Source organism: Leptonychotes weddellii, chromosome 6 (assembly GCF_054177405.1).
Source record: "Leptonychotes weddellii isolate Sample4059 chromosome 6, ASM5417740v2, whole genome shotgun sequence".
In the NCBI taxonomy this organism is placed as follows: domain Eukaryota; kingdom Metazoa; phylum Chordata; class Mammalia; order Carnivora; family Phocidae; genus Leptonychotes; species Leptonychotes weddellii.
This window is the reverse complement of record NC_138374.1, coordinates 29,093,343-29,116,921: the sequence shown is the minus strand read 5'-3', so window position 1 is coordinate 29,116,921 and position 23,579 is coordinate 29,093,343. Positions and strand designations below refer to the sequence as shown.

General features: G+C 41.6%; 2 protein-coding genes across 4 annotated transcripts in view; one reads left to right on the top strand and one right to left on the bottom strand.

The window, feature by feature from the left end:
- Positions 1–12,617, top strand: part of ENTPD1 (ectonucleoside triphosphate diphosphohydrolase 1) — a 104,399-nt gene extending 91,782 nt beyond the window's left edge. For both annotated transcript variants that reach the window (XM_081823741.1, XM_081823742.1), the window contains exons 8-10: positions 2,416–2,532; positions 7,012–7,149; positions 9,244–12,617. In XM_081823741.1, the coding sequence (XP_081679867.1) occupies positions 2,416–2,532; positions 7,012–7,149; positions 9,244–9,450 (462 nt within the window). In that variant the 3' untranslated portion in view covers positions 9,451–12,617. The remainder of the gene's footprint in view (positions 1–2,415; positions 2,533–7,011; positions 7,150–9,243) is intronic.
- Positions 12,618–16,501: 3,884 nt separating this feature from the next.
- Positions 16,502–23,579, bottom strand: part of LOC115941704 (uncharacterized) — a 51,986-nt gene continuing 44,908 nt past the window's right edge. The window contains exons 9-10 of one of the 2 annotated variants that reach the window (XM_031030626.2): positions 20,532–21,506; positions 16,502–17,495 (exon numbers count right to left, since the gene is read on the bottom strand). In XM_031030626.2, coding sequence (XP_030886486.2) covers positions 17,303–17,495; positions 20,532–21,506 — 1,168 coding nt within the window. In that variant the 3' untranslated portion in view covers positions 16,502–17,302. Of the gene's footprint in view, positions 17,496–20,531; positions 21,510–23,579 lie in introns of both variants that reach the window. The other variant, XM_031030625.2, reaches the window with a different exon arrangement.

Sequence of the window (23,579 nt, the reverse complement as noted above, 5' to 3'; positions counted from 1 at the left end):
AAAAGAAACCTGTTAGGCTCATAAATACAGAGAATAAACTTGGTGGTTGCCTTCACCAAAATGGGTGAAGGAGAATGGAAGATAGAGGCTTCTAGTTATGGCACAGCATAGGGAATACAGTCAATGGTGTGGTGAGAGTGTTGTACAGTGATGGATGGGAGCTAACGTGCGGTGGGCCCAAGGTAATGCACAGACGCACTGAATCACTGTTGTACACCTGCAGCTGATGTAAAATTGTGTCAGCTGTACTTCCATTAAAAAAAAAGAAAAAGAAGCAAGCTGTTAGAACTAATAAATGAATTTAGTAAAGTTGCAGGGTACAAAATCAGCATCCAAAAATCAGTTGCATTTCTATACATTAACAATGAACTATCTGAAAAGGAAACTAGGAGAACAATCTCATTTACAATAACCTCAAAAGGAATAAAATACTCACTAATAACCTCAACTAAGGAGGAGAAAGACCTGTACACTGAAAACTACAAAACAGCAATGAAAGAGGGGCGCCTGGGTGGCTCAGTTGGTTAAGCGACTGCCTTCGGCTCAGGTCATGATCCTGGAGTCCCTGGATTGAGTCCCGCATCGGGCTCCCTGCTCGGTAGGGAGTCTGCTTCTCCCTCTGACCCTCCCCCCTCTCATGTGCTCTCTCTCATTCTCTCTCTCTCAAATAAATAAATAAAATCTTTAAAAAAAAAAAAAAAACAGCAATGAAAGAAATTAAAGACAAATGCAAAGACACCCCATGTGTTCAGTGAATAGAATGGTGGCCAAGGAAAGGAGGAATGGGGAGTTGCTAATTAACAGGTGTAAAGTTTCAGTTATTCAAGATGATTCAGTTCTAGAGATCTGCTGTACAACATTGTCCTTATAGTTAACAATACTGAATTGTACATTTAAAAATTTGTTAAGAAGGTAGATCGCCTGTTAAAAGCTCTTACACAACAACGTCAACAAAATTAAAAGTACACCCTAAAAAGTCCTCCTCTCCCTCCTGGCCCACGGTCAGTTCACTAGAGGAAAACGCTCTGCGTGGTTTTAATTAATAGGGGGGAACATTTCTGGGCATTAGCTATGCATACTGGAGCTATCCAGTTTCTCAGTCAACAGAGATCCACCAGCGTCTCTTACATTCGAGGCCGCGCTCTAGGAATTCGAGAGAGCGGTTTTCTGCCACTTACACATCTGTAGCGCTCCCCCGTGTGCCAAGTGCCATGCCGGTGCAGCAGATTCAGCCGAGAACAAGGCAGCAGTGGTCCCTGCCGTTGTGGAGCTGGCATTCTAGAAGGCAGGCAGACTGAAGACCGGAAACACAAACAAAAGCGAATTAGACTGTGGCAACCACAGGGAAGAAAGCAGCAGGGTCCCGTGAAAGCGAATAAGACAGCGTCCTAGTCCAGGGCGATGATTAGAGAACCTCTCTGAGTCAGCGTGAAGGGAATTACAACAGCTGGGAGAGCAGGAGTGCCCCGCTGGGGAAGCAAACCTTGGCAGGGACCCAAGGCCTGGGGGGTGGCGTGTGCAGGTGGCGGGGGTAGGAGGTGGGATTGGCAAGGTGGGAAGGGTTGGAGCATGCCTGGCTTTGAGAGACCTGGTAGAGTTTGGACTTACTCTACATATAATTAGGAGTCATTGAAGCTTTTAAGTAGAGGAGTAATCTGATCCACATTGTTTCTAAGTGGGTAGGTTAGTGGAGGAAGGGCACAAAAGTTCAACTGAAGGGTGAGAAAAAGGAGTGGGAAGTGAAGACATGGAACTCAGTATTGTAGAAAACGCTTCCAAGCACCTATCCTGTGAAATTTAATTGAATATTTTCCTTTTTACTCATTTGTACCCTTTTCCATAGTTCTCAGGTATGGTCATAATAATGATTTTTAAAAAACATTTCAGTTGTTCTTAGTTCATGATAGATCTCAATAAATATTTGTTAAATAAAGATTGACTATTTAAAGAAAGCAGTGCATGGACATTCTAGAAATAGGCCAAAAAAGCAGAACTAAAAAGGAAAACGCCTTACAATTGCCATTCAGAGATAACTCTTAATATCTTTGTATAGAAGTTCCCAGTTTTTGTTTATTAAAAGCTCATATATAATACACAGTTTTTTAAAGATGGGATTTTTTTTAACCTCTCTCTCTTTCTCCCCCCTCATTTTTTTTCCTCCCTGACTCTTCCATTAAAATTATAGAGACAGTTAGTGACCAGGTGGCTCAGAAATGCCGGTCAGCGGTAAAGCAACAGCAACAAAGTGACACGTCTTCCAGGAAAGAAACAACTTTTGGGTCTGGAATATTACTTGGTTCATTAATTCACTCAACAGAGATGTCCAGGCACCTTCACCAGGAGTTCAGCCTTCTGGAGAGTGAGTCAGTGTCCCTCTGTGTTGGACACAGTGCAAAACTGCATTTTCTCTTGCAGGCATTTTCGGCTTATTACTATGTGATGGAATTTTTAAACTTTACATCAGAGGAAACCCCCTCGCAGGAAGAGATGACGGAGACTATGGAAAAGTTCTGCTCTCAGCCTTGGGAGGAGGTAAGTGATGAGAAAGAGCAGCTGTGCCCTTGGCGGCACGGAGGACGGGAGTCTGCTCACCAAGTCCTGCGACCTGGACCGAGATCCAGCAAACAGGGTAGAGGAACCCAGAGGGTGTACTCGGTCTGGAGTGAGCGCACGGGCCTTTCTTGATAAGTGGGCATACACCGGCTGAAGCCAACACGGTCTTACTTTCCTCACCTGACACCGAGCCTGGCAGCCCGCGGCTGCTTGTAGGAGGTTAGCAGCTTGACTCTGTCTCAGCCATTCCTTCTTCAATTCTGTCGTTAGGCCTGTTTTCTTCACGGACACAAGATGTGGCTTCAGAGATCACTTATGTTCCAGGTCAGAAGAAGGGTAGAGCTAGATACATCTGTTCCATTTAACAAGAAAGCATAAGCTACCCCAGAAGCTCTGTAGCAGTCTTTATCTTACGTCTCATTAGCCGGGACTGGCTGGGAAAGCAGGCTGCGGGATTTTAGGACTGGTTAGAGCCTTAGATCCAGCCTGAGCTACTCTCTGGAGCTGGGTACATTGTCGCACATTCCTCTCCCCAAGCCCCAAATCAGAGTTTTATTAGCAAGGAAGACCGGCAGTTCAGAGTCTGCTATAAACACCATTGTGGTAAGACCCTTTCTCCCCGCCTAGGTCCCAGGTACCTCCTACTTGTTCATAAATTTGAAGCACAACTGTTTCTTGTCTGAGGCACTGAGTCATTCAAGATCTAGTACTACCTGATGGAAGTTTCCAGGGAGGAGCGAGGTATGGGGTCTACCCTAATCAAAACAGATCAGCTAGGGGTGGTTCCCAACGGCAGCTGTTTTAAGTTGACAGTGTTGCCCACCTGAGTGGTACTTTCATTCTGAGGAGGTGTAATTAACTAGAAATGGATGCGGTCTCCTTGGCGCTGACAGAGGAAGGAAGGTTGTGCAAGAGTCAGAGGCGTGGACTTCTCCCTCTGTATTTTGTCTGCGTTAGAACAGGAAGGAAGAAGATTCAGGGCTTTCCAAAAGAGCACCTCGAAATGCCGCAGCACTTGACAGTTTGCAAAACACTCGGGGGAGGCTTTTTGCAGCTGGTAGTGATCTATGGAGGAAGGTGAGCATCTTGGAGTCAAGGCAACTTGAAACAACCCCAGTGTATGCCTGTGAAGGAGGTAGATTTAAGCTGCTTTTTGGAAAAAATTCTTTCTTTTTTTTTTAAGTAAGCTTCACACCCAGCGTGGAGCCCAATGCAGGGCCCAAACCCATGACCCTGAGATTAAGGCCTGAGCTGAAATCAAGAGTCGGACACTTCACTCACTGAGCCACCCAGGTGCCCCTGGAAAAAAATTACTTCTTGTTCAGAGTAAAAGCTCTATCACATTTTTTTCCCTAACCCTTGTCTGTTTTTTCGTTTTGTTTTAATTTCATCATTAGGTTGGCAATGCCTATATGCAGACCTGTACGGGTCCTGGAAGTAGACTCATTAGGGCCTGCACCGGGGAGAAATTCTGAAATCTTTGGCAGGGGGTGGGGGGAGGTGCAGGGTGAGACCTAGACCCTCACCCAGAGCCTTGATGTTGAGGTGGGTGTTATGACCCAGGGTTCATTTTCCCCAACTGCATTATCCGTCCATATGGAATGCATAGATTTCAAGTACGCTCTTACAGGGCAACTCTTTTCCTGCTACTCCTGTGTGACTGGAGTTTGGGAATGTCCTTTCTAGACATCTTTGGCCAAGAGAGAACTGACAATTTTTAGGCATATATTATGTGCTGAAAAGTGAGCTAGAAGCTTTATACATATTATATCGTGCTGCCTGTCCCTGCTTTGGCAGGAGAAATAAAATGCAAACTACACCTACTGATGTCCTTCAAATCCTTGCGGGTGCCCCCAGTCCTTGGATCCCTGAGGAGGAGAGGTTAAGAAAGCAAGTGAAAGGGACATTTCATGCTTGTCTTCTAATAGGTTAATTAGAGGGTTGGTAACCCTCTAATTTTGACAACCGGAATAATCACTTTTCCACTCAGAAAATATGTTCGCTCAAGATCTCTGGTCAGCCTACAATGCTGTAAGATTCTGTGTATACTACTAACTAGGGTTTCTCTATACATTCTGGGTCCTGACATTCAACCTCATGGACTTTTACCCTTTCTAGGGAAATGCATCCCGTTCTTGAAGACTTGCCATGCCCCTTCATATGGGGGAGTGGTAAGGGGCAATGGGCAAGGAGGAGAGAAGCTGGTACTGTCCCACTGCCCTAGGAATAGAAGGGAGAGAGGAGAGAGATGCAGAGAGAGGAGTATGAGAGAGAAAGGCAAACCATCCCCCCATATGGAGAGAACATAGTGTTGAGTCCACAAAACATTAAGACAATCAGATCTGGACTGATGAACCAGGTAGATGCCTTTGGCTTCCATATTTTTTGGCTATTATAATTAATCCTCAGCGGATCAGACTGCTTGGCAATGTACACCTTTCCAGGAGGAGGAGGGGGTCGGACTCTATAGAATTGAGGAAAATTAGACCAAAATGGCATTCCCCCAAGGGATAGGCCAGCTTTTAAGGACCTGTGGGTTGCAGCAGTTTCAAGTCTGGCCTGAGTGGATTCTTGGACTTTCATAGCGGTTTTTTGTTTGATGGGCCTGCTGAGACTACATTAAATAGGAGAAGTCTTTCCATGAAGGAAAAAAAGAGTGCAGTTACTGTAAGAAGGGGGTAGGATCTGGATAAGCACTGATGTTACACCAAGGTCTTGGGAGAATGTCCCATGCAGAGGAGTTGATCAAAGAGTAGTTTCTAGGACTGTGAGAAAAAGACAAGTTCCAGGTTGGGTCATTCAGAGAACTCCATCAGAGCAGGCCAAGGCAGGCTAGGTGTGGACTTAGCCTTCCAGAGATTGGGGGCTGGCAAAAAACCAAGTGAGAAACCGACCCCAGCCGGCAGGGGATTTAGAGATGGGGTGTTTCTTGAGAAGAGAGAGAAATCTGGGCAAAAGTGGGGTGGTGGTGGTGGGTGGGCATGTAGCCAGGAGGTCCTACATATAAGACATCTGGCCTGATTCTTAGCCCTTGATATATGCTTAACAAATGTTAGTTCTTTCTCTGCCCAGGGTGCCCAGGAGGGAATGCCTGTTTCAAGGGCTGAGGAATAGGGCAGCAGACAACTCTGGGCTGAGCTAGAGATGTTCTGGCCTGTTGTTCTCTTACTGAGGGTCAGAGAGGAACAGAGCAAGCTGTGGGCATCTGGGCATATATTTACAACAGGAGGAGAGGTAAGGGTCAACAGGCAGCCTTCGTTTGGGAGTAGGATGAGCAAACACATGAAGGACTCAAGAAGACCCCTTTGCATGACTCATAAGCAAAAAAAGAGGTCAGGTAAGGGCTGAGGGCAGAAGGTGAGATGTTTCCACTGTTAGCAGTCCTGAGCAAAATGCGTCCTAAACTGTGTTGTAGAGTTTCTCAACCTTTACTGTGCATGTGATCACCTGGGGATCGCATTAAACAGCACATTCTGCATTGGTAGTTCTGGAGCGAGGACTAACAAGCTCCTGGGAGACCCCGACGCTGCTAGTCCAAGTGCTAAACTGAATGCAAGGCTTTTTTTTTTTTTTTTTTAAGATTTTATTTATTTATTTGAGACAGAAAGAGCATGAGTGGGGGTAGGGGCAGAGGGAGAGGGAGAAGCAGACTCCCGCTGAGCAGGGAGCCTGATGTGGGGCTCCATCCCAGGACCCTGGGGTCATGACGTGAGCCGAAGGCAGATGTTTAACCTTCTGAGCCACCCAGGCGCCCCAGGAGTGGCAAGGCTTTTTATGACACTCTTTCCTTAACATGCGTCAGATGCACTAGTTCCTTTAGAGGCTCTGAACTCAGACTCTGGTAAAGAACATAGAAAAGTCAGGGGCACCTGGGTGGCTCAGTCGTTAAGTGTCTGCCTTCAGCTCAGGTCATGATCCCAGGGCCCTGGGATGGAGCCCCGCATGGGGTTCTCTGCAGAGCAGGGAGCCTGCTTCTCCCTCTGCCTGCCGCTCTGCCTACTTGTGCACATGTGCTCTCTCTCTCTGACAAATAAATAAAATCTTAAAAAGAGAACATAGAAAAGTCTTTTAAACAGACTGATGGATTTCTTTCATGCAAGATTTTTCAGTTCTTAAAATGCTAACGTGATAGTGAAATGGCAGTTTCAGAAGGGGTGAGGCGGTATCCTGCAAGTCTGTGTTTCGGAACCTACTAGGTCACGGAAACCACTGTTTTCCTGGAGCACTTGTTAAGATCCCACAGAACCCAGTGGAGGACAAGTTTCCTTAACAGACCCTAAACTATAGCCCTGCCCCCACTGAAGGACTGCAGCCCCACTGCCAGGGCTCTCTGGAGAAGCCCGCGCTCGTGCCTGGGTGAGCTGGGCCTTCTCTTGTCTCGATCGGCTCTAATGGCGAAGAGGGCCGTGAGGAGGTGCCTGTTGTACACGTGTGAGATTTCCTTCCCTTCCCTTCCAGCTGAAGACCTATTTTGGTGACGTGAAGGAGAAGTACCTGAGTGAATACTGCTTTTCCGGAGCCTACATCCTATCTCTCCTTCTGAGTGGCTATCATTTCACAGCTGAGTCCTGGAAGAATATTCATTTCATGGGCAAGGTAATTTGGGTACTTGTTGGGTTGTGGGGAGATTGGGTGACGGAGGCAGCTTTGGGCTTGAAAGAGGTAGGAGTCAGCCTGATGTCCTGTTCTACCATTTCACCTCTAACCCAAGCAGACATTTTGTGTCAAGCCTTCCTATGTTGAGGATATCCTGTCAAAGGAGAGCTACCTGCCTTCTCAGCCTCGCCTTTCTGCTCATGTAACAGTGACTAGTTCCTTATGAAACGAACAGTGAGATATTAAACGTAACCGAATTTCAGTAGCCTCGATGATTCTGTTCGCTGACTTCAACATCCATCCCAAAGGCCTCTTCCATGATCTGGAACTGATTATTATGGCTTCTCATAAGGGCTGACGGCCTTGTTGGTTGTAGCTTCAAGGTTCACTAATCTGAAAGCTTAGCATAAAGAAGGAGATGAGTGACTGTGAGTGGGGGTCTTTGCTTAAAAGTCAGGTTTAGCTGGAGCCTTACGCAAGCGACCTCACTGCGGTGCTTTGCCATAGCGCCACCTGCAGGCATCCAGGCGTAGAGAAACATTTACATTGATGAGCAACTCCTGCTTGAAAAGTATCCAGAACAGTGCTTCTCTGACTTTTAAACCCATACCCACTAATGGCAAAAACAATTAACTCCCTTTATTAAATATGGTGACTTCAAGCAAAGCAAAATATTGAGGCAGAGGACTGTAGCAGGCTAAAGGATACTATTTTCATTACACTCTTGTTGATATTGACCTTGCTAATCCAAATACTAATCTTTTCCTTGATTTAATCCTTAGTCTTCCTTTCATCACAATTTTTTTTCTCTGAAGGATATGTCTATGTCAAATTTGCGAGTGATTTATATTCTTTGGACTTCAGTGAATGATCTGGTATTTCTAAACCATAGGTGGTAACTCCTCTAACTCTGGAGCTTTCCTTGATACAAGACGTCAGATAAGGTTCCTGCCCCCTATAAAGGGAAGTGGACCTTTCACAAATTATTAATTCCCGGTACTGGTAAGGGTTTAGGGGAGAGGAGCATTTCCACACGGAAACTGGTTGGAATGTAAATTGGCACAACCTTTGGGGAGACTGTTTTGGCAATATGTGCTAAAAGCCTTAGAATATGAATGTCATTTTATCCAATTACTTCATTTCTAGGATTTATAAACAATTGGATAAAGTGAGTAAAAATAAACATAGAAGGCAGTTCATGCAGTGATTATCCTTTGAGACATGAGATGATGTTTAGAAAGGTATTGTTAAGTGAATAATTCTACATATAACATGCACAGAGAAGACTGGAAGGATGTGTCACAAAAAGATAATAGCAGTGACTCTGTCTGAGGGGCGAAATATAGCTGGTTTTTATTTTCTTTTTTAGGATTATCTGTATGTCCTCATTTTTCTACCATGACCATGCACAACTCATGTAATAAAAACACTTTCAAAATTATTTATTATTCACAGACTATCTACATTCTAATATGTTTGGAGGTGACTGGAAAATACTCCTAGGAAGATGGCAGGGCCAGAGCATGTCTTATCATTTCGGAAGAATCCTTTCTCAAACATGAGTACAGTCATCCAACTTCCATAAAGTAACACTGACTTGCTGGGATTATTTCCCAGTCTTCCCTCATTGAATCATAAAGACGTCCTGGTTACATAAGGATGAGATTCCTGGGCCTGACGTAGACGTAAGAGACCAGGGACAATCATTATTCTCTTATCCTTTGCCTGCTTTCTGTCACCACCCTGCCTTCTACACCTTTCCCTCCATATTCAAACAACCAAAGAGGAATGCAAATCTCCAAAGGCCGTTTGAAGTAAGTTCTTCTAGGCAGAGGCAGGAGACTTGGGCAGTTATTCACCAAATTCCTCTGAATTTCAGGAATAGAGCAGCGAGACTCCAAACTCTCCTTCATCACTTGCTCGGGCTCCATCTTCCCCACAACCATATTCCCAGCTTAGAATGTAAAAGTAATGCAGTTAGAGAACTGAACGTGGTGCTCTCCACCTCCCGTTGCTCAGTGTTATGGATGCGATTGCATGAAAGCTCATTTCATCTTCAAACCAGAAACAACAGCCTCTCCCCACTGTTTGCAGATCCAGAGCAGCAATGTCGGGTGGACTCTGGGCTACATGCTGAACCTGACCAACATGATCCCAGCTGAGCAGCCGTTGCCCACACCTCTCTCCCACTCCACCTATGTCTTCCTCATGGTCCTCTTCTCCCTGATCCTGGTTGCAGTGGCCATTGTTGGTTTGTTTATCTTTCACAAGCCTTCATCCTTCTGGAAAGACATGGTATAGCAGGAGCAGCTGAAATCTGCTGGCTAGAGTGAGAAAAAAACTTGCCCAGGGAGCACTTTCCTCCACAGTGGTGTACAAGATCATCCTTCCTTGCTCACCAAGGCCAGTCTTGACCAGCATGAAGCTTCCTTGGCTTTTGCTGAAGCCTTTCCATGGAAGGTATTCACCACCTTCTGCCTCAAGGACTACCCGGAAGACATCGTCTCTTTTGTGAGTCCTTCCCAAGTCCCCTTTTCTCTTTTGTACTCTGTGCTTGTGTAGGTCTTAAAGACCTGTTACCTTTCATGATCTCTGCTATATAAAAAAACAATCATGACTTTGTCCCGAAGAACTCAGAGTCCTGAGTCCTGCACTGGCAAGTTGTGCTGGCTAAAAGAAGATCTCAGGAACTGGTTCAGTTGTACTTATACAGACCCTTTCTTTCTCCTTTTGCCCATTTATTAAGAATGCCATACAATGCCTTTGGAGAGGGCAGACACACATCTCATTCCCATCCTGCTGTTTGCACAGGAGAATTTTCTAGACTAGGCAAATATGTGCTAGGGCCAAAGAGTCTTGCAAGGGAATTTATGTGCTTGTATCGTTAATACAATACTCAATCCAATCCAAAACAGGGATGTGGATTAGTTATATATTCCTCAGTGATGCCAAAATGCTATGGAGTGGGACACCCCCCCCCCCACCCCAGACCAGAGATTTCTTTAAAAGCTGATGTAACATATAGGCATTCAGCTATCAGGGCATACTACATGGTAGGTATACATGTCAGGAAGAAAAATACAATTACAGTGAAGAGTTTGGAAAATGCATCCTTCAATGCATCTATTGGGGTTTTATTTTTATTGTAGTCATACATATATAACATAAAGTCCACCATTTTAATGTGTACAATTCAGCCGCCTTTCGCATATTCGCAGTGTTGTGCAACCATCACCACTGTCTAATTCCGGAATATTTTCCCCACCAAGAAATTAGCTGGAGACAAGACCATCCCTGGGTGGGTTCAAACCACCAAACTGTCAGTTAACAGCCAAACATGCTCATCAGTTGTACCACAAAGATAGCCACTGAGTTTTAAAGCCATGCCATATCTTTTTGTCCCAGGGGTTAATGTAGTGGGAGAGCTGCAACATGCCTTTCCACTGTCATGGTGTTTGCTCACCAAAGTGTGCCAGGAACCAGATCTGAAAGTGTGCTTGCCACCCCTGTCACACCGTATGAGCTCTATTTACTTATTCCATGAACTATTTGGTGGGAGAAGCAGCAGCTATGGACCTTGTCACAGAAACATGAAGAGACCCTATACTTTCTTCCTTTAATGACTGCTGTGAGCAGGTGGAGTGGTGATGTGTCAGTCTGAAGTTGTCCCAAGCTCCCCATCTCTGGATCTGGGGACTGACTGCTGAGCTCATTGATGTAGGGTGGGACTGGGGTGAGGAAGGAAAAGCTTTTCCACGAACTGGAAGCCAAATGTCCTAACACTCTTGAATAACCAAGTCATTTTTTACAACATCCAGGTGAATACAAGCTAATAAAGCTGTGGGCAGGAAGTTTTTCTTTTCTGCTACTCACAGTTGAACTTGTTGTACTTGGATTAGGAACCGGAAGCCAAGTTTGAACATGTTTAAACTCTTTCTACTAGTGCTAGTGGTTATATTGTTACACTTAGTATTTATTGAGCATTTGTTGTGTCCCATGCTCCGTGCTCAAGTGCATTACATTCATTTTCTCACTTAAATCCTTACAACAGTCTGAAGGGAGCTACTACCCTTCCCACTTCATAGAACCAGAAACTGAGGCTCAGAGAGGTTAAGTCACTTGCCCAAGTGGCTGACCTAAAAGCCTGCAATGCACTTAACCATTATTTTCTTTCCCAAATATACTAGACTGTCTCCTTGTAACTTCTAAGCACACACTTAACTCTGTATGAGTACAGGGCTGATGGGCATGGGGGAGAGGGAAGTAGACAGATGACCTGTTCCCTGACGGACCTAGTGATTTAATATTGCTTTAAGTCCACAAAGGCTGTCATGGCAACACTGATATTCTGTTCACATACTATGGTAACCATGGCGTATGATGCTAATCAAGGATTTCCCCATATTCCTGGCTTCTTATTTATAGTGCTTGCTCCCTGCACAGCAATTCTGCATCAAATAAAAATGAAAATAAAAGGTCAAAAAATAGAGCCAACAAGCAGCTCCTTTCTTCCTTATGTCTACATATACAAAGCACTGTCATGCACATTCTCTATTCTGATTCTAATAAAACCCCATGAGGGTGTAAGTACTATTTCCATTTTATGAATGAGGGTCACACAAACTAGTAGATGATTGAGTAGATATGCAAATTCATGTCTTTTGCCCCAAGTTTATTGTTTTGTCTTTTCTAAACACTGCCCCTCAGGAAGTTAGAATTAGAATTCACCAGTTTCCTTCAATAAACTGAATTCTTATTCCATTTTTGTCTTGCAGCCTGGGTCCAAAAAAAAAAAAATCCATTAAGGTATTTGGGAATCAAATTCCACTTGTTTGAAGTCTCAACTCATGGAGATGATCAGCTGGCATAACCTAATCTCATTTCCTTTGGAGGGAAACATGGTTTTGTGTCAGATTCAGGAATCTGCTTTGAGCCATTCTAGATGAGAAGGGCCAAATAAAATGGGTCACTGTCAACTGATTTTAATATTGAGTTGGCCACTGGTTATAAATGATCACCATTCCTTCCTGGCCATTCACTTAAACTTGGTTCCACCATTCCTTTAGAAGGTGGGAAACTTTTTTCTATGAACCCATAAGGGGAAAACATCAGAAATGGTTACTTCTGTAGACAAAAGAATGAAGTTACTTAAGTAGAGTGTGTGTGTGTGTGTGTGTGTGTGTGTGTGAAAGAGAGAGAGAGAGACAATTTTCACCTTACCCAATTCTTAAATTAATAAGAAATATAAAATGTAATATAAATAAAAGTTTTTAAAAGTATACTTTATTCTGGGGCGCCTGGGTGGCTCAGTCGGTTAAGCGGCTGCCTTTGGCTCAGGTCATGATCTCAGGGTCTTGGGATCAAGCCCCACGTCGGGCTCCTTGCTCAGCAGGGAGCCTGCTTCTCCCTCTCCCTCTGCCCCACCCCACCCCACTCATGCTCCCTCTCCCTCTCTCACTCACTCTCTCTTTCAAATAAATAAAATCTTTAAAAAAAAAAGTATATTTCATTCTAATGTTATATCAGTCAACAAGTAAAAGAAGGTGCAATCAAACCAGAGAACTAAGAAGAGTTTAAGAAAGTGACTATATCCGGGGCGCCTGGGTGGCTTAGTCGGTTAAGCGTCTGCCTTCAGCTCAGGTCATGATCCTGGGGTCCTGGGATCGAGCCCTGCATCGGACTCCTTGCTCAGCGGAGAGCCTGCTTCTCCCTCTCCCTCTGCCTGCCACTCTGCCTACTTGTGCTCTCTATCTCTCTGTCAAATAAATAAATAAAAAATATCTTAAAAAAAAAAAGTGACTATGTCCAAGGTATTATCATTTCAACATGTAGTTTACATAAAAACTATTAATATTTGTTTTTCATATTAAGTTTTGAAAGCTGTTGCATATATTGCAGTTACAGCACATCTTAATCAGGACTAGCTACATTGCAAGTGATGGAGAGCCATGGATGACTAGTCTAAAAACATGTCTAAAAACACATTCAAAGCTAAAAAGACACAGGCAATATTTTGTCTTTCTATTGAGGGGAAATTAAAAAAAACAGCTATAGATACTGTAACATCTTGCTATTATTTATTATATATGAAGTTAAAATATTCTTAGACATGATTCTTCTTTAAGATCTCAGCTCAAAATTTCACTTTATTCCTCAGGTTTTGTTGCCTTTTTTGTGAAGGCAGAAATGCCTGTTATTCAGGTCAAGATGCCTGATGAAAGACCTTTGGAAAATGCAATCTGGATTCAAAGATGATACAAGATAATTTTGATGATTATATTCTATAATCAAATTGTAAATTTGAATATTAAAATAAATATTAGTTTCTTAATAGCTCACAAAGATTACCATATTGTTATATTAAAATTACTATTAAAATATATTCTCATTTATTGTCAGTTTGAAAGATGAGCTGAATTTCACCCAGATTGGTCTGGTCCCTTTCTGATTCAGATTCTAATAGTTGCTATCTTGTTAGAATAGGACACTTGCTTATGGTTAGTTGTGCTCACTAACCATATTTCTTTTCAGTTTGTGTGTTTTATCTTTTAAGTTTATTGTAACAACCTTAGAGTTTCAGTGGCTTACCACAATCAACTTTGATTTTCATGTTCACGGATCTGCGTCAGCTGGGTAGTGCTCCTTCAGGCGGTAGGTCTAGTTCAGGCCTGCTCCTGTATCTTGCATCTCTAACAAAAAATGAATGGCAAGGACACCAGAGAGGAAGACGGAACAGGATGCCTCTTACAGCCTTGGCCAGGACAGGCCCCTGTCACTCTCATCTACATTCTACTGACCAAAATAAGTCATATGACCAAGCCCAACAATTAGCAAGTTGGAGAAACACTGGAAGGGATGGCTAGGTCCTATAGCAAAGGACATGGATGACTCATTCTAATACAGAAGAGGAGTGAAACAATGGGCACAGTGATTGAACCTACCACAGTGTCTCATTAACTAAAACATAAAGGGTGTTTTCTATCAATTACAGTCCACTTATCTTGCCAAGGAGTATTCTTTTTTAAAAATGTCATTACTTCCAAGATGTCATCAGTCTGCAATTTCCTTCCACAGCCTTCATCTGGATGATGTCGCAGCTCACAAATTAGCCTCATATTCTAAAAAAGCCTCTCTATTCTGGATTTCCTGAGAGGACATAGATCTGTTTAAATTATTTTATGTGTTTAGGACAATGTGTAGTTAACTACGCAAGTTTTTATTTGTACATGAATCTAATACAACTGAGTACATTTGGTTTTATCACAGGGAGAATGGATTTTTTAATAATGGGGAAAGGAGTATCTCCATGAACTTTCTCTAGAAAAGTGGCATTTAAGACTGCACATGTGATAGAAGCATTGCTATACCTTTTGCATTCATCTATTTTAAATAAATGTCTAAATTTAAATTGATGATGCAGTGACGGCATCACCCTCATCAACACCTGAGTTGACTTTTTGTTTTTATATCCCTATTGAATGCACATGAAAGCTCACCAGAGAACATGGGTCAGTCAATGACAAATGAGATAAGGTCTCCTAAGAAACAGCATCACTCCTTACAATGAAGTTCTAAGAAGAAAGGGGAGGCAACCCTGGGAGCTAGATGGGGAACAGTGTGTATTTAGAATGACCTAAACCAAACTCTATTTTTCCTCCTAAACCTGCCCCGCCTTAATGCCACCACTGTGTCAAGTAACAGGACTTCATCAACTTCATCAACAGCACCTGTGTGTTATGCCTTTGCAACAGTTTTCATTTTGATTCCCCTTTCCAATCTTACCATTATCACCCCAGTAAAGACCTGACACCAGGAATGGTGGTTGTGTCTCCAATCTATTAATGCCAGAATAAGCTTTATAAAAAACAGGCTTTAGGGCACCTGGGTGGCTCCCAGTCCGTTAAACGTCCGATTCTTAATTTCGGCTCAGGTCATGATCTCAGGGTTGTGAGATGGAGCCCTGCATCAGGCTCCATGCTCAGTGCAGAGTCTGCTTGTCCCTCTCCCTTTGCTCTCTCTCTCTCTCTCTCAAATAAATAAATAAAATCTTAAAAAAAAAAAAGTGCAGGCTTTATCACATTGCCCCCTAACTAAAATTGCCAGTTGCTTTCCATTGCCTACAAAATAAGGTCAAACTCTCCAAGAGACATTTAAGCTTTTTGAGCCATGCCTGTAACAAGCTCTCTCTAGGCTTCATCCCACTCCACCCCTTTGATGTTACCTACACTCCAGACAGGGTAGACTGCTTCTTCACCCAACACTGTTCAGGTTATTTGCTCAACTTAGAACACCTCTGCCCCACTCTACCTCAGCTCAAATGCCTGTAGTGAAGCCTTGGTTCACATCTCTAAGTCATGTGCTATTGCAGCCCTTGGCCTGGGCCTGCATTAGACCTCACTCAGACCCTTCTATTCCGTGTCTGGCTTAAGCTCCTCAGAGAAAGATAAGTGACTTATTTCTTTCTGAAAATTTGGCCTCGTGGGGTATTTTAGCAGGAACTAAGGTAATAGTCCTAGTTAATCTCCCTCTCCACTGCAGGAAGGCTGGTCCATACCACTATTTCTACTTTGGTATACTCATTTCATTATCTCTTGACATGACCTGTATCTTCCTCCAGCTCTTCAGGACCAGCTCAAATCCTGGTTCCTCAATGACACCTCCTTGCATTACCTACATTGAATGTTTCCTTCTTGGACCATGCATTAATTTCTGTATAGTTCACCACACAGCACTTGATCACACACATTATTTAAGTAGAATTTTAAGGATAAGAATATACCTTAAAAGGTCATGCTTATCAGAGCACACGGGTGGCTCAGTGGGTTAAGCATCTGCCTTCGGCTCAGATCATGATCTCAGGGTCCTGGGATCGAGCCCTGCTTTGGGTTCCCTGCTCAGCGGGGAGCCTGCTTCTCCCACTCCCACTTCCCCTGCATTTGTTCCTGCTTTTGCTCTCTCTCTCTCTCCCCCAAATAAATAAGTAAAATCTTTCAAAAAAATGGGTCATGCTTATCAAAATTTAATGTGTATGTAACTCACCTAGGAATCTTGTTGAAACGGAAATTAATTTTAATTAATAAAAAATGATTCAGTGGGCGTGGGGTGAGGCTGAGGTTCTCCATTTCCAACAGGCGGCCTGGTAATGCCAGTGCTGCTGTCCAGGCACACTTGGAGTACCAAAGGCCTAGACTACTTAGCATCCCATGGAGGTCCTTCTTCCAGCTCTCAGGTCAGTGGTCATCTTCCGCCTGACTGCCATACGTCATTTGGCAGCCTGTTCCAGGGGCCAACTCAAGGGCAATTTACAAAGCTTCCTCTTTCTCTTACACAACATTCCTCAAGGGTTTCTTTTTTTGTCAGTTTTCTGTGCCTCAGGAGATTTCTGTCTGCCTTTAGGGAGCCACTGCCTAGCACTTAGTGACAATCTGGTGGGCCTCAGAGGGATTTCTCCCAGCTCTTCTGCCAGGGTATTATGCTTTTGGTAGAAACCCATGGGAAAGAGCTGGTAGGTAATCCATAATGCAAGCCTACGTGGAAACTTTAAAAAATTCTATAAAGTTCAGGTGGCTTCTTATTCCGTCTATGATGGATTTTTCCTTCTCCTGTCACTACCAGGGATAAAAGAGTTATTGACTTAAAAATTTAGTTCTGATGGGTTTTTGAACTCTATGATTTTGTAGCTTAACCAACTAGGTGGAAGCTATAATCTCTTGCTATACGCACACAAAAACTACTTGTAAAAGGAATAAAAAAATCATAAGGGAATTATTTATTTTTTATAAAGTTTGCAACCAGAAATGCAATTCATTAGCATATATAACTAAAAATAGAGCTTCAATAAATCACATTTTCAGTTCTGAAAAAGCAGTAATTATATATATTCCACATTATAGTTTCCTTATATTTATAAATACTCTTACAAAAAATTGAAAGATGTAAATGGCTAATTTTGTAATAACATAGGTTTTCTGACATACAACTTACTATGAAATGATTTTTGGCCCAGTAATAATGTAAAGGGGGCAAATATAGATAAGCAGTGGGCAGTTTTTAAAGTGAACTACTCAGTACCATTTGCAGTTTTTTCTAATGGTAAGTCATAATGCTCTCCAGCTCTGCAATTGACAGGCATACTATAATTATAAGCAGCAGCTTAAAAATATGACCTCTTGTGCTGTTCCATATCTCTTGGATATCTGCCTCTACAATAGTCAATTGAATTATGTTCTTGGAATACACATGAAGATGGAAGTTCCTGTGAAGAATGTGTTGTCAGTCTGCTCTGTCTCCTGCAGTTAAATCCATGTGAAGAATGTATTCTTCGATCATCTTCTGGATACACCCGTCTAATAATGTAACAGAAAGTTATTTTTAATTTTTTATTATTAGAGCTTTCAAACATAAACAACAGTAGGATAATACACATCCATGTGCCCATTATAGAACTTCATCCAACTCTTGTCATCACTTTGCCAGTGTTGAGAAAGTGTTAATTATAATCACAGAACAGGATTCAAACTTTATGGGGGTCACTGTGCTAAAAGAAGTGAGTGTACCCTTTTACCAACAGTCAAATGGTGAAGGGGGCAGAATCCCTGCATGATGCAACATGGTAAAAGTAAACAGAGGGCTCTGGTCCTTAAATGCATGAAAGAATGCACCTCACATGAAGGGAGGTAGGCCCCTCTTTACCCTGCAGAGAGAATTAGGACCACAACAGCTATATTTGCCTGTTCCTTTTTATATTATGAAGTTAGAGAGATTAGCAGAATCATTTTGGTGTAGCAGCAAATCAGTGGGTTATGTAACTTATAGTCTCTTCTGGAATATTTCTTTGACACCGAGAACCTGAAGGCTAATGACTCACCTGTTTTAAATTGTTAAGTTTTGCTTTTCATATATGTTTAAACCTAAAATCTTTCAATTAACCTCTACTAAAATACACATTTGTGAGATAATTCCAGCAGATTTTTAATGTAAATATTTGATAGTGTTTGTAAAGAACTCTTATTTTTTTCCTACTACAGTCCCTTCTTCTCCAAGTTGCTAATATGCTGTGTTATACTTGGGCCTGTCAGTAGTGGGTAAGTGGAAAGGAAGAGGGCAGGTGGAATCTTGTCTTGGCTGTCATCTGCCCCTTTTTCCCCTCAAATCAAGGTCTCTTTTGGTCTATCTCAATTTTCCCTTTAGGTCTCTCCATTTGATCAGAATACCTTTGAGCCATTTTAATCCTGTTAACAGCTGAAGAAGTTAGTAAATTAAGAAAAACTACGTAATTTAAAACAAAACCTCCAATCTGATTTCTGTTGAGTAGTTTAACATAAATCAGTATGGAATATCCTTTTATACTGAAACTTATATTCTTTCACATAGGATGCTTATAATCCTGACCCCAAATTTGGTACTAAGTGACAAGATGGGAGAAAAAGTAAGCCTAACAAAGGCCTTTTCTTTTACATGCCCTCTTTTGAATACTATAATCCTCCTAACCTGTCATCAGTATTAGAGAAGCTGTCCTAAGGAGAGTGAGAGATTTCTATTGACCAATCTTGCCTTTTATCTTGTCCAATGGAAGACAGTGGGCTGGGGTTAGGTGTAGACTGATAATCATGGAATAGAGCAAAATTATTATAAAGGAAATGAAACAAATTTCTAGCTTAGCTGGTAGCCACTGGTAACCCAGGTGCGGATGAACTGATTAACTGGTTTTGCAACCCCCAAACCACAAGGGAGACAGTGACAGTCATTTCCAAAGGCAGTGGCCAGGATGTGCAGAGGTGGTATATAAACCCTGCATACATGTGGATTCATGAAATGCGTGTTTTCTAACGTGTTTACATGTCACTGGTAGCAATCAGGGATAGGATTGAAAAGGATGGTTTCGCGGCTAAATCAGTATTTCCTCAGGCCCTGTGACGTGAGGAAAGTGAGGAAGGCAGGAGAGAAAAAAAGAAAAGTTTCTGAAGAAAACCAGGATAGCCCATAGCCCACAGGTGGAAATTCACATCTCTCCAAGTACGTGTAGAATAATGTTGTACAATTGGAGGAAACATTCTGAATTGAAAGGGCAGGCACATAATAACTTTCTAGTCTTCATCTCCTTTCTCAAACCTTTCCCCTTTTCTATAGCCTTATTCTCCATCCCAGCACACTGCTCTCTTCTCCTGGCTTGGCTTTTTATTTCTAACCCTTTTTCTCTGCTTTCTTATCTTGTTCTTTCCCTTTCGGATGTCAGGCTTCCCCTCTCTCCTTCCTGCCTTGCGCTTCAGGGTCACTGTGCTCCCTGCTCTCCCGATGACACTCCCATCTAACGGCACCAAGAGACGATTATTGCGTGGCAGAGAGAGGACTACTGGTGCGTGTATATGAAAAAATAATTTGTAGCAAACAAAGACAAACCAAAAAAGAGAGAACAAACTGATGGTTACCAGAGGGGAGGTGGGTAGGGGACAGGTGAAATCGGTGATGGGGATTAAAAGTACTAAACTTAAACCTGATGAGCAGGTTAAGGGTAATATATATTATTCCTGTATATTACTCAGTATATTACAAGAGGAAACAGATTTCAATAACAAGATACATGGAATAAGACCGAGACCATTTCATGATCACCAGGCTCACAGTGGTGAGGGTAATATACTGAGTAATATACAGAATCGCTGAATCGCTTTATTGTACACCTGAAACAAATTTAACACTGCATGTTAACCATAATGGAATTAAAATTAAAGAAAAAATAATTTGTAGCACATCTAAAAGGAATACAGTTGACCCTTGAACAATCTGGAGGTTAGGGGCGCTGATCCCTGTGTAGTCGAAAATGCACGTGTAACTTTTGACTTCCCCAAAACTTAACTACTAACAGCCTGCTGTTTACCAGAAGCCTTACTGGTAGCATAAACAGTTGATTAACATGTGGTCCTATGCTATATGTGTTATATACTGTGTTCTTACGATAAGCTAGAGAAAAGAAAACGTTATTCAAAATCATAAGAGAAAATATATTTACAGTATTATACTGTAAAACATCCACATATAAATGAACCCACACAGTTTAAACCCATGTTTAAAAATCCCTATCTAAAAGTCATGGTATTTCTGTGAAAAATCTGTTTTTTTACTACTAGCTTACAGTGAAGGGTTAAACCATTTAAATCTAATTTGTATATTTACTGCAATCTTGGGAAGTAAAGGTAAATTTATAATTCACAGCATCAGAAATAAACCTTGATTATAAATTGAATCTATAAAAGAATAAATCTGAATTTTAGCTTTGGGTGATAATTTATACCACTTTTATACAAATACCTAATTTGAAAGAAGTCTGAGTGTTTTGTTGGAGTCAAGTACTGTTCCTTACTGTGCAAAATAAAATGACTCACTTATCTAAATGCCAATCAGGATTTATGTTATCAGGAAGTGGGGAGTCCCGAAAAGATCGTGGCCTTTGCAAGGATGTTTCCTGTTCAAAGTCCAAGTCTTCCAATAGAATCTGTTCTTGTGGATCATGAGGTGGGTGATTACAGGAAGATATGTGCCATGGTCCTGTTCCACTGTTGAAATCAAAATTACTTGACTGCCTTTGTTTTTGAAACTTTGGAAAAGGTGGTAGTCTTTGTCCATGACCTCTATTAACATATTTTTTCAATGACATTTTCTCTGAGAAATCATTGTTGGAATGATCACGTAGAGATCCTCGTGTGTGTGCTGATACTTCATCAGTATATTCTAAATCTTCCAAATTCATTTCATCATGAAAATAGTCCTGGTGGGAAGGCTTTTGCCTTTGAAAACCACCACCTCTGTTGAGAAAATGAGAACTTTGTACAAGTAACTGGTCCTGAAAATCACCATGAAGTGGGTACTCACGGTGGTTACAGAAAGGTCGTCGTTTTTGTCCCCAGCTTCTGTTAATAAAACCAGAATCTTTCGTTGGAAATGGTTCCCAACAGTTACTATAGGCCTGATATTTCTGAATGGAATGTCTCCTTTGTCCACCAACTTTGCTAACAAAATCAAAATCATCTCCAGCATCTGGTTCATGGCAGTCACTGTGAGGCTGGTGATCATGAAATGGTCTTGGTCTTGTTCCGTGTATCTTGTTATTGAAATCTGTTTCCTCTTGGAAGACATCATAACACTGGTGATTAGCAAAGAATGAACATCTTGGTCCTGGTCCTTTGTTACCCAAATCCCAATTTCTCAGGTGTCTCTCTTCTGGCATGCTGTGACTACACTGGTGTTTATAAAAATCCCCATGCTTCTGGGCAGGTCCATTGTTGACATAATCATAATCCTTTATCTGTACATCATTTCGAGGGTGCTGGTCATTAAGAAGCCTTGACCTTTTCCCAGTCCTGCTGGGGGGAAAATATGCTATAAATCCTAAGTATTTGAACAATAAAGGATAAATGCTGTGCCATTAGCAAAATCTCCCTTTGTTCAGTTCAACAGGACATAAATTGTTGTGATGTCCCCTGAACTGAATTGTGCCACATTTTCATTTTTCTCCTTTGTGCTTATGAGCCCCAAACCCTCTCCTGCAACTATTAACTTGTAAATTTCCAAACAAAAGTGTGTTGGTGTTAAAGAGTAATTTTTTCCCCTAAAAACTAGAGCACAACTCATTTCACAGCACCTTTTCATTTAGAGGAATGTCATAACCAGATCACTTTTATCATAATCTGTCTGAAGGGTTAAACAAGTAATCTTACAAATATGGCTGATGACATGCTGGATTATTGTACTGACTTCATGTCAGAAGAAGTAAAAAACATATATTGATTTTTATGTAATTACTCCTAAAAACTATTAATGGAGTTTATAATATAAAATAATTTGGTATAAATAATATATTTTGGCTACTTCCAGTTTTTTACTTTTATAAATAAAGCTGCTATGAGCATTCATGTTATTTCTGTGTGAACAAGTTTTCAGTTCTCTGGGATAAATGCTCAAGAGTGCAAATGCTGGGTTGTACGCTAAATCCATTTTTAGTTTCATAAGGAACTGCCAAACTTCTATAACATAAAAAACACACCAATTTGAAAGAGTTGAAAAGAGGAACAGACAGCATTTAGAATAGAAATAACTATTTAAAAACCCAGGATGAGATACTATAATTGACTACAAAGCTAGAACTTTGTTTCCTAGCAACAAGAAAAGGAAAGTTTCATAAAAACAAAACATAACCTAAACAAAAATAAACAATGAAACCTCTCAATGTCTGAAAACAAAATTTCTGGCACCAAATTCTGAGAGACTTTCACAAGGATTTTATTCATTGAAGATAAACAAATGCTTCCTTGGAATGGGGGTGCAGACATTATGTGCAGGAAGAGCCTGTGTCAGAGCAGACGGGAACTGCCCTGGTAAATGGAAGAGCTCTGTACAACCCTTCATGTGGTTCGTGCACATCCTGTGATGTTAGCTAACGACTAACACAGGGCCTGGCCCTGCTCAAGTAAGGACTCCTTCTTGGCGGGTGGGGGCGGAGAGAAAAAGCAGTACCACTCAGGTGGCAAAATGTTTCATGTTATGGGGTGAGATTTGAAGCTAGAAGGAAAAGTAGGAGAACAGGAGAATACTGTCTAGTCTAGCTTGTATTAAATCAGTTCACAGTAGATCATTTCAATTTATTGCTACATAATATTTCAGGTTAAAAATACAAGTACCAATTATTCCTCTTGATTTAAAATAGTATTGTGGGGGCGCCTGGGTGGCTCAGTTGGTTAAACGACTGCCTTCGGCTCAGGTCATGATCCTGGAGTCCCGGGATCGAGTCCCACATCGGGCTCTCTGCTCAGCAAGGGGTCTGCTTCTCCCTCTGACCCTCTTCCCTCTCGTGCTCTCTGTCTCTCATTCTCTCTCTCTCAAATAAATAAATAAAATCTTTAAAAAAATAAAAAATAAAATAAAATAAAATAGTATTGTGTATCCTGTGATTAGTTTATAGAGAAAAATGCTAACAGCAGAGAAGTCTAATTTTTTTTAAAGAGAAAAAAAGATTTTAAGATAATTGTTAAATTCTCTATCAGTTTATAAAGATACACACACACAGATATATATGTAGATATGTAAGTCATAGAAGAAATTCTAGTACCATTTGATAACCTTAATCTACTTTCTGATATATTGGTAGAATAAATACAAATTATTACTTAGAATCATAGCATTTTAAACTTTGAAGGGATCACAGAGATTACCTAGTTCAATATTTGCCAAATAGCTTGGAGAATATTAGTTTCCCATATCATGTTAATGCTTGTTCTGTCAGGGGGAAAAAACAGTTTTGTGCTTGAATAAGTTAGGGAAATGTTGGGTTCAACAAAATTTAATAAATCTCTTTTTTTTTTTTAAGATTTTATTTATTTATTTGAGAGAGAGAGAATGAGAGACAGAGAGCATGAGAGGGAGGAGGGTCAGAGGGA